At 45.0% G+C, this 11,242-nt stretch overlaps 1 protein-coding gene across 2 annotated transcripts in view; it reads right to left on the reverse strand.

The window, feature by feature from the left end:
• Window positions 1-1,161: 1,161 nt before the first annotated feature.
• The window catches only part of clip3 (CAP-GLY domain containing linker protein 3), a gene marked incomplete at its 3' end in the record, with an annotated part of 18,927 nt that continues 8,846 nt past the window's right edge, over window positions 1,162-11,242 (reverse strand). Inside the window, exons 6-13 of one of the 2 annotated variants that reach the window (XM_083637896.1) lie at window positions 11,127-11,242; window positions 8,208-8,343; window positions 6,795-6,944; window positions 4,237-4,368; window positions 3,839-3,962; window positions 3,672-3,739; window positions 3,162-3,234; window positions 1,162-1,216 (exon numbers count right to left, since the gene is read on the reverse strand). The exon at window positions 11,127-11,242 is cut by the window's right edge and continues 121 nt beyond it. In XM_083637896.1, coding sequence (XP_083494022.1) covers window positions 1,162-1,216; window positions 3,162-3,234; window positions 3,672-3,739; window positions 3,839-3,962; window positions 4,237-4,368; window positions 6,795-6,944; window positions 8,208-8,343; window positions 11,127-11,242 — 854 coding nt within the window. Of the gene's footprint in view, window positions 1,238-3,161; window positions 3,235-3,671; window positions 3,740-3,838; window positions 3,963-4,236; window positions 4,369-6,794; window positions 6,945-8,207; window positions 8,344-11,126 lie in introns of both variants that reach the window. The other variant, XM_083637897.1, reaches the window with a different exon arrangement.

The following is an 11,242-nucleotide window of genomic DNA, read 5'->3' on the forward strand; positions in this document are numbered from 1 at the left end:
GCAGCGGCACAAACTCATCTTTTTGTTTCCTTCTTTTCTAGGAGGAACTGAATCAATGTCTGTCTGACCCAAACACGTCAAAACAGACAAAACAACAGGCTAGGACAATAGAGAGCCGCAGGGATGACGTATTTTTGTAGTCAGAACGCGGAAGTCCCGGGCTTCCTGGTTCTTCACTGTTTCTGTCTATGGAATTTTTGAATGGGTTTTTGCCGCGATGCTTCAAATACGGTCTCTGGGCAACGCAAGATTAATCAAACGCGAACCAGAGTTCCGTCAGATAATCCTCACACATGAGGACCACTTTCATGAGTTTTGTAGCGTAAATGCGAGCCCTAGAAGTAAAAAGCTCGAGCTAAGCTAATCCAGAACTACACACTGTCGCATAGGCTTCCACGTCACGTCAGCACTCAACCTGGACTGTTGTTGATGTGTGCACTGATTACCCCGGGCTGAACGGGGCTGAACCAGGTGAGGGAAAGAGAATTTCCGTGTTCGTCCTTTGAAGTGGTGACGTTATTGACCTATATATCCCCATCGACTCAACCAGTGTAGTCTCATTTAGCCGTTGGCTAGCTAGCCGCCCTTTTAATGGCACGTAAAAGCTTCAAAACTCGTAAAAGTGGTCCTCGTGTGTGAAGATGATATTACTAAACACTGGTTCGCGTTTGATTAAGCCAGCGTTGCCCAGAGAGATTATTAGAAGCATCGCGCCAAAAACCCATTCAAAACTCCCATAGGCGAAAACAGTGAAGAACCAGGGCTGTTAGCATCGATGATTTCCGGACTTGTTTCTGCGGCTCTCTATGAGATGAGAACTTATCATGATAAGATGATATATATTGTAGGGAAATATTTGAAGGGAATTGAGTCCCAGATTCTGAATTGCAATGATTCTGGTCCGATACGTAGCTTTGTTAAAGGAATGCAGGACATTGAGTTCCGATACAACAAGGCACTATAGATGTCTAGATTTTGCTATAGAAGGGTGAAATAAGAGAGGGGAGGGGTCTGAAGTCTGCCTGACGACAGCGAAGGTCTGAGGAGACTCAGAGAGCGAGAAGGAAGCCAAAACAAAAGATGGAGAGAAAGAGGAGCGTCGAGACCGATCTGGTGAGGGAGCAGAGAGGAAGAGGAGGAAGAGGAGCAGCAGGGGCGTGGTTAGGACTGCATCTCAGCACGCAGCATCCACGGGAACCAACAGCAGAACAGCAACCTGCAGGAGGAGGGTTTGACACTAAGTTAGGCTGTACAGTTTACAGACACTAAGTTAGGCTGTACACTTTACAGACACTAAGTTAGGCTGTACACTTTACAGACACTAAGTTAGGCTGTACACTTTACAGACACTAAGTTAGGCTGTACACTTTACAGACACTAAGTTAGGCTGTACACTTTACAGACACTAAGTTAGGCTGTACACTTTACAGACACTAAGTTAGGCTGTACACTTTACAGACACTAAGTTAGGCTGTACACTTTACAGTCAACATGATATTGAAACCATAGAGTAGTGCAGGAATAAGTACTAAGACCTGCCTGAGACCCGGATGTTAGCACTTTCGTTTCCCTTCTAAAAGCCAATTGGATTTTTTTTCCAATATTTTATTTTCAATTTTACTTGAACAATACACGAACAAAACAAGAGGAAGCAGCCGGGCGAGTCACGCGCCACCGCCCAACCTCATCGAGGAAGGGTCGAAACGGGTTCCAGATAGTTTGACTTCCCCCCCCCCCCCGATTTTTTATCCCATTTTATCCCCCGTTTAGTGCTCATTTGATTACTCAATCCTGGTTGCTACTCCATCCTCTGCCGATCTGGGGAGAGCCGAGACTGATTCCATGCTTCCTCCGAGACATGGGCAGTCAGTCAGCCGCTTCTTTTCACCTGCCCGAGGAAGCTTCACTGGTAGGACATAGCACGTGGGAGGTTCACGCTATTCCATCCAGTTCCCCTCCCTCTGAACAGGCGCCCTTAACGATCAGAGGAGGAACCACATTAGCAACCAGGATGTTGCATGTTTTTGTGAAGGGGGTTCCTATATGAAGGAGACCCCCGGGAGGCACGGGGAGAACATGCAAACTCCACACAGAAAGGCCATTTTGCCGACCCCACCCGGGCGGTGGGCACTCGAGGACATGCGGTGTGTGGACGGGCACGCATTCCTTCAGCGTTCACCTCATCCCCAGGTGGGAATCGAACCCACGACCTTCGAGCTGTGAGGCGATAGTGCTAACCACTGCACCACCGTACCTCCTTGACTTTTTTTTTTAAGTGAGTTGATTCTCAGGAACCTACGTCTCTTCATCCGTATAACAGAAATCATGTCCGTCAACCACAATTGAAAAGAAGGTGAAGAGGGGGACTTCCATTCCTTCAGAATGAGTTTTTTTTGGCGACAGTGTTCTCCCAGTGTCAGAGACTGTTGCACAGCTGTGGGGGGGAAGCCCCCAGAGAGGTCTCCCTCCGAGCAGCCGAAGACGGTGAGTTGTGCCTCCGGACTGAAGGGTTATTTTGTAGGTAGTCAATGGGATTTGAATTAAGGTCTGTGGTTAACAAAATGCGAGGCGCTGCAGCTGTGATTGCGCTGTGGTAGAAAAGTGTGATGTAACATCAACAAATACTGTAGGTCTTCCTAGTGTCCTCTAGTAAGAGAGTGGCGTCAGCGGAGGACCAAAATGCGAGACTCATTAGCCAATGAACAGCCAGGAATGGGTCTCGCGCTACTTTTGCATGCTAAAATAAAGCTGATAATGTACAATTTGATTCAAGGGATGAAAAACCCTTTCAGAGTACAACACAAACTGTCTATTTTGCTGCAACTCGACAGTGCTGCTTTTTTTACTCAAGAGTTCCACTTTCTACTTCCTGGAAAAAAACTGGTCCATTGGAGTGAATGGAGATGTCGGAACTCCTCTATTATACGGCTCTGGGTCTTTCCAACTCCACAGACATAAATCAGTTTATCTACAACTAGATGTAACGAGTACAGACAACAATAGTGACATCAAGTGGTGCAACTGTTAATTTCAACAGGGTACAATGTAGCTGTGTGTGTGTGTGTGTGTGTGTGTGTGTGTGTGTGTGTGCGTGTGTGTGTGTGTGTGTGTGTGTGTGTGCGCGCGCGTGTGAGCGTGCGTGCGTGCGTGCGTGCGTGTACCTGGATATGGAACTCTCGGAGGTCAGGTCTTTAGGAGAACGCATGGTGTTGAAGTTGCGTTTGGGCTGCGACACTGCTGAAGACAAACACAGAGTGGAGGGGGAGAGGATGGTGTAGGTAGGAAGACATGCTTTAAGACCCCCCCCATAAAGACCTTATCCTCGTATAACTTCTCCATGATTTTGATAGCTTTAGCATCAGGTGTTGGCACAAAAACCAAGGAGGGTTAACTGACATTACATTTCACCTGTGTTGTTTTTACAAAACTGCCTGGAGGCTTTAAGATGTAAAAACTTTAATCCACAGGTGAAAAGTGTATTTTCCCCCACATGTGAACACACACACGCACACGCACACGCACACGCACACGCACACGGACACGCACGCACACACACACACACACACACACACACACACACACACACACACACACACACACACACACACACACACACACACACACACACACACACACACACACACACACACAGAGCAGTGTGCTGTACTTACTGGTGACTTGGTGGACTTTCTTCACCATGGGGTTGTCGGTCTGTGTGCCTTCTTTGGGTCCTCCGATTCTGACAAGACAACAGCAAAACAAGTCAGTTTACTGGATCTACGGTCAATAAAACAACTGGGAACTCCCAGTTGTGAGCTGTTCTCCAACACATTGTTACCTCTGGACGCGGGAGGGCGGGGCGAACACTCCATATTTGGGCAGACAGGTGAAGTAGCGCACTCCAAACACAGAGCCGTCGTGTTTCCCTGTCTGCTGTTCCAGCTCGATACCGAACCAGTAACCTGCAGGAACGCACAACACACACACACACACACACACACACACACACACACACACACACACACACACACACACACACACACACACACACACACACACACACACACACACACACACACATTTGAATTCTTTATTTGCTTCCACAAATTATATTAAAATTACAGGGAATCAAATATAACGGGTTAGACACAGCTAGGGTTTCAGAAAAAAGTAATCAAACATTGCAGCGCCCCTTAAGGGGAACTTCAACCACCCAGTGGAATCCTGCACACCGACCTGGAGCGAAGTCTGTCTTGCCGTAGAAGCGGACGGTGCCTTGCTTCTGTCCAGCCACCAGAACCTGGTCTCCGACCTCCACATTCGTCCCCTCTGGGTCCAGACTGGCGACCGACGCCTTCTTCCTCTGGGCTGAGAGACAGGAAGAGGAAGCAGAGTCACACCCTCAGAAACGGCTCCGTCCACACTGCGGACTGATGTTTTCTCATCAGTGTGAACAGCGAAAATCTATTCTATCATTGGTAAAAGAAAAAATATTAAAGAAAATCATAGAGTAGACGACATGAACCTATTTCGCTCAACCATTATTTTGCAACAGTATTAGATTTCAGTTTGTTCTTCAAATGGTGGATATCTTATTTAGCAAGGAAACTCTTCATGTGTTTGGGGTATTTTTTTTAAACCCATTTTTAATCAGCAGGAAACAAAGACCAGGAGATACAGTACATTAGAATGCTGAAATCATTAAAATAGCCTAGCTACAGACATAGACAAGTACCAAAAGTACCCAGTACCAAATACAAAGTACCACAATAATAATGTCAGATCTCTGTGAAATCATAGTGCAAATATAAGAAGGGAGTTTAGTTAGAATGGCTTTATTAATTAAAAAGTACCAGTGACCGAATCATGGGAAATGCAGCCTTCAAATCATGGGAAGGCTGCATTTACCCACTATGCTTCTGCTAGCTGGAACAAATTGCCTGAAGACCTCAGATCTGCCCCAACCTTACTTACTTTTAAAAATAGACTAAAGACTTTTATGTTTACCGTCGCTTTTAACTGCTGACAGCTACTATGCAAACCCAATGAGTCCTCTATAAGTTTTAGCTCTTTCTGCAACTGCTGCGCCTGTTGCTTATTGCACTTTTTATACTCTTTTTTTTAAGTTTTGTTGTGATGCTTTTAAATGTCCATTTTATTTCTTCTTTTCATTTATTTTCCTGTCAACCATTTTATGTGCTTAATGAAGTTGCTTAATGCACTTTTTATACTCTTTTTTTTTTTTAAGTTTTGTTGTGATGCTTTTAAATGTTCATTTTATTCTCTTCTTTTCTTTTCTTTTCCTGTCAACCATTTTATGTGAAGCACTTTGAATTGCCTCTGTGTATGAATTGTGCTATACAAATAAACTTGACTTGACTTGACTTGACTTGACCGAGCCTACGAACGGTCAGAGAAGACCAACCAGCCCTGGCGTAAAGAGCACAATGATGAGTGCGCGATTTACAGTGAGTAACAAATCTCAGTGCACTGTGATATGTGGTATCTAACATGTGATATGTGGTATCTAACATGTGATATGTGGTATCTAACATGTGATATGTGGTATCTAACATGTGATATGTGGTATCTAACATGTGATATGTGGAATCTAACATGTGATATGTGGTATCTAACATGTGATATGTGATATCTAACATGTGATATGTGGAATCTAACATGTGATATGTGGAATCTAACATGTGATATGTGGAATCTAACATGTGATATGTGGAATCTAACATGTGATATGTGGTATCTAACATGTGATATGTGGAATCTAACATGTGATATGTGGTATCTAACATGTGATATGTGGTATCTAACATGTGATATGTGGTATCTAACATGTGATATGTGGTATCTAACATGTGATATGTGGTATCTAACATGTGATATGTGATATCTAACATGTGATATGTGGAATCTAACATGTGATATGTGGTATCTAACATGTGATATGTGGAATCTAACATGTGATATGTGGTATCTAACATGTGATATGTGGAATCTAACATGTGATATGTGGTATCTAACATGTGATATGTGGTATCTAACATGTGATATGTGGTATCTAACATGTGATATGTGGTATCTAACATGTGATATGTGGTATCTAACATGTGATATGTGGTATCTAACATGTGATATGTGGTATCTAACATGTGATATGTGGTATCTAACATGTGATATGTGGTATCTAACATGTGATATGTGATATCTAACATGTGATATGTGGAATCTAACATGTGATATGTGGAATCTAACATGTGATATGTGGAATCTAACATGTGATATGTGGAATCTAACATGTGATATGTGGTATCTAACATGTGATATGTGGTATCTAACATGTGATATGTGGTATCTAACATGTGATATGTGGAATCTAACATGTGATATGTGGTATCTAACATGTGATATGTGGAATCTAACATGTGATATGTGGAATCTAACATGTGATATGTGATATCTAACATGTGATATGTGGAATCTAACATGTGATATGTGGTATCTAACATGTGATATGTGGTATCTAACATGTGATATGTGGTATCTAACATGTGATATGTGGTATCTAACATGTGCAAGCCAAGTGCACTGCAGAAGCATTCTGCATCAGTATCAGGAGGGTGTGGTCAAACATCAGGCCAGCTCAGATCAGATCATGCCAGGTTGGTTGTCAGTCTCAGAAAGTGTTATTTCTGCTTTAGTAGAGAATCCCCCCCAGCCAAAAGCTACCAGATGGAAAATACCATCCCCCCTCCTCCTCCTGCCAGAGACACAGCAGTTACCTTTCTCTCTCTCCTTCTCCTTCTTCTCCTTCTTGGTCTTGCCGGCGAGGCGGGAGGCCAGGTCCATGCGGGGGGTTCTGGGGGTGGAGGTGACGGAGGAGGGCGTCACATCCGCCGCCTTGGAGATCTTCGACACCGGCGCAAAAATACCTGCAGGGGGGGAAGAGATGGAGATGCCAGCACTGAAACCCCAAAGACGCTGCTTTCATTTCAAAGTCTGTGTTGTGGAAGTGAGGGTCAAAGTTCACAGCAAGGCACTCACACAGCCAGGGTCAACCATCAGAGTTATGTGAAGAAGATTACTGGAGCTGTCTTTTACCTCATTTGAGACAGTGCAAGAATCTAAAAATGGATGGGAAACCGTCATGTTTTTTTTGTGAAGGAATCAGGCACGCGTAAAGTATTATGGCTCATTTCTACCACATTTTACACACAGCTCGTCACCACTCGGCTCTATTTGTTTCGACCCGATGGATGTTTTGTTTCCACCGCTGCTGATCTGCCCCCGCCCACCCCCGCCCACAACTGGTCGTCATAGCGACCGCATATCTGTCCTCCGCCTATAGCCGAAGTAGGCTATAACATAACGTTAAAATTAAATCCATACACAGAACTTTTAAACTGTTTATGAAATACTGGTGCCTCTAAATGACCTACAGTGTACATGGGCAAATGTGACAATCGGCCAGGAGAATGGATATCACTTTGTTGTTAGTCAAACTCACATGCGTGCGCTGCGCGAGGGACGGGGGTTGCGCTACAGAGTGAAGCCTCTACCCCGGCGGCCTCTCACCAGGCAAGACCGCGGCTTCACCAAAGCCCCGCCTGCGGCCTAGCGGAGCCGACGCTGCACTCAACTACAAGGGCTTCCTGAGCAGCGGACTTTTTCTCTCTCAAAACAATTGAAACCCACCGCCATGTTAAAGCTGAGTAAGGAGATCGATTTTATTTCACCAGAGGCGAAGGCAGCAACACAAAAGACTGATGGAAATAACATAACAGAAGAGAAGGTAAGCCCCACTAAACTGGTATGCAGCATTGCATTGACAGTCATTAGATAGAGTAAACACGATTCTGCCTGACCAATCAGTCGCCTACAATGTTTTCACGTCACCGTATGAACCCGGGTTCACAGCGCTAGAACCTCAACAGAGCAGGGACCAAAAGCAGCACAACTCAACCCCCGACTCAACCCGGGCTGTCCACGTTTTTGATCGGTGGAATGAGACAAAAAAGCGAGACGAGCTGGGCGGGGCCGCGTTGATACCAGCGGTGGAAATGGGCCATTACTGGCCACTGGCAGCCACCCAGTAGCCCACAGCCAGTCTTATACTGTCAGCATCTGAGCAGCTGCACTGCGTCAGTCTGGGTGTCGGTGCCTTGCTCAGAGGCTCCCTGGCAGCAGTGGTTTACCTAGTTTCGGGGGGCAGATGAAGTAGCGGACTCCCCCCACGCTGCCGTCGTTCTTCCCCTCGGGCTCGTCCAGCTCCACACCGACCCACTGACCGCTGGCAAACTCTGTGGTACCACAGAACCGCAGAGTACCGGGCTGATAGAGAGACACAGAGAGAGAGACAGAGAGAGAGAGGGATGGAGAGAGAGGGGGAGAGAAAGAGAGGGAGAGACAGAGACAGAGTCAATACCGCTGTAGGTCTAGTCTAGTCATCTACCTCATTTTGTTCCCTGAACAGCAAATCAAAAATAAGTAGGCTACAGACCCCCAAAAATGTCACTATGGAGAATTCACCTACAGACACACATATAACACATGAAGTTAATCGGTATGTAGAAAAACATCAAGTTTCTGGGAGATTGCCTGATTTATCAGCTTATGATGAGAACATAGAAACCAAAATCATCCATATGTGTAGATCATAGAGCACCAGAGCGAACAATCTACCACAGACACATAGATGATTTCAGTGACGACCAACGCGACAATCTACCAAAAACTGTCTATTCTTGTAGGCTAAAGGTAGGCGACGGTATGTTATATGGGGTCAGACATGTGTATAGTTAGTGTCATAATTACCAGATACATGACACAATAAGTGGGTAAGACAGGACATGTTACATGGAGACAGACAGGTGTTGTACATCAGGTGGAGAAGCTGGGGTTCAGCAGGTGGGAAGCAGGTGAGCTGGATAAGGTAAGGTAAGGTAAGGTAGAGTAAGGTAAGATACCTGATACTTCTAACAGACCCACAGTTCTGCAAACAGAACATTGGGAAGGAACCTCCTTTAAGCACTACTTCATCAGCTTTCTGCTGCAGTCTTTGGTCCCATCATATTTGCTGCTCAGGTTTTCTCCACACAAGACACCAAAATCACACTGATGTTATTTGGATTGATAGCTTGTGGGAAAACACTCCACACTGCGTTGGGAGGACTGTCTTAGTCTGTCTGTCTTACTGTCTAAGCCACTAGCATAATGCTGTGAGGCATGTGTGAGGGGTGTCGTTTAGCCACCTGTTTGAAATGAGAGTTTACTCACCTATTTTCACATCACCTGTATCAATCAATGCAGGAGAAACAAGGTGGGTAAACTACTCACCTTGGATAGTTTACCCACCTCTGTATTCACCACTACACCCCTGACCATAATCTCTTAACCCAAACCTTAAGCAAAATTAAAAACAAACAAACCAAACCTTAAATTGCCTCAACGTAACTGTTAAGACAACCTTTTCACATGATGTAATTTGTCTCTTGCACACCTGTAGTACTTCAACTGACAACTGACTCTGGAGTCAATATTCTCTGTGGGTCCGGTCCAAGTACTGCAGGTATTCAAATGATATACTGTATACTGTGGCCAAAATCAATGAACTTCTCCTTTAAGTTAGAGGTGTTTTTAACCCCAGTGGAAATGTACAGATAGTCTATGGAGAGGGGAGGGAGGACATGTCACTTGGCACATATATAAAAAGCACATGTATAAAAAGCTGCAGATGGCCTGAAAGTGAGTAGATATTAGTTTATGTGAGAGAACATATATTTGCAACACAGTGAGTCTCCGTTCCAGTGCGACCAACCTGTGTGAGTTGGTTTTCAGACGAGTTGTCGTCTCTGCTCTGGTCTCTCTGGAGCTACACAGTGAGAACAGACTGTTCAGAGCCTCATACAGTCAACCGGCAGCCATGACAGAAGCAGGCAGCCATGACAGAAGCAGGCAGCCATGACAGAAGCAGCCTTATCCTGACTCTATCCTGCAACTATGCCGTGAGTAGAAAGTCCATACATGTGCTCCATTTTCTACTCACCCTTTGAAGGTCTGATTGATCGATATATCAAATCATTCACAAATAACCGTGAAGGTCGTTACGCACCAAGAGCCACGCGAATACACACAGCACGAAATCGCGAGGCGAATTTTGACCCAATCACAGCAATATGTGTACGTGTCAGAAGCGAATTTCTGAAAAATCATCCTTGGTTCGAAAAATAAACATCGCTCAGTGAAACTTTGCTGTTGCTATGCACGGTTGCATTGACTGGAAATATTAAAAATATTATTGACGTGTGAATTAATCGCACGAAAAAACGTTATACACTACAACAGGCGGTGACGTCACCTGGTGATGTCACTTTATAGAGTACAACAGGCGGTGACGTCACCTGGTGATGTCACTTTATTCACGAGTTTCCTGATGAGACCGTGGGCGCTTCCATGACACCCTCCCTCCCTGTTTCCAGCTGCCGGTTGCCTGTTTCCGCCCAGGACCTGAACGAGACCGAAAATAATCATAATAATTGTTGTGACTTTGTACCTACCTATGTCTTGTAACGGAGCCCCCCAGCACAATAATTTCACACGTGCATAATTGTACAACCGAGTGACAATATATTGAATCTCGAAAGAGAGAGACCGCTAAAGCTACGTTCAATGACCAAATAATAAGAGTTCTGGTTTGGACGTTTAGCCTTCAAAACAAAAGCGGCCGCTATGCAACCACATACTATGTTTAGCAATTTCGGTTAAAATAAGCCCATACAGTACGAATGAATTGACATTCACGTCGTTTTTGTAAAATATAGCCGCTATGCAACCACACAACGCTACTATTTTTAGCCATTTTGGATCAAATAAGCCAAACGTTCCCACTCTTTGACAGCGGCGTGCACGTCCTTGCTAGTGAAAAAAATGTAAACAGGAAGTCGACAACCGGCAACCGCTGAGAATCATGGGAAACGTAAGTCCAGGAATAAGGTGAATAGAGTACAACAGGCGGTGACGTCACCTGGTGATGTCACTGTATAGAGTACAACAGGCAGTGACGCAAAAACAAACAAAAAAACGCTCTTTGTGAACAGCCCCTAACTCTGTGTTACCTTCATGTCGTCCAGCAGCACGCGGTCGCCCAGCTTCAGGCCCAGAGAGCTGAGCATCAGGTTCCCCGGGATGTTGTCGTAGTTGGGCAGTGTGGCTCTGGGCAGGTTACAGCTCA

This window comes from Poromitra crassiceps (assembly GCF_964638095.1).
Source record: "Poromitra crassiceps genome assembly, chromosome: 5".
Lineage (NCBI taxonomy): Eukaryota > Metazoa > Chordata > Actinopteri > Beryciformes > Melamphaidae > Poromitra > Poromitra crassiceps.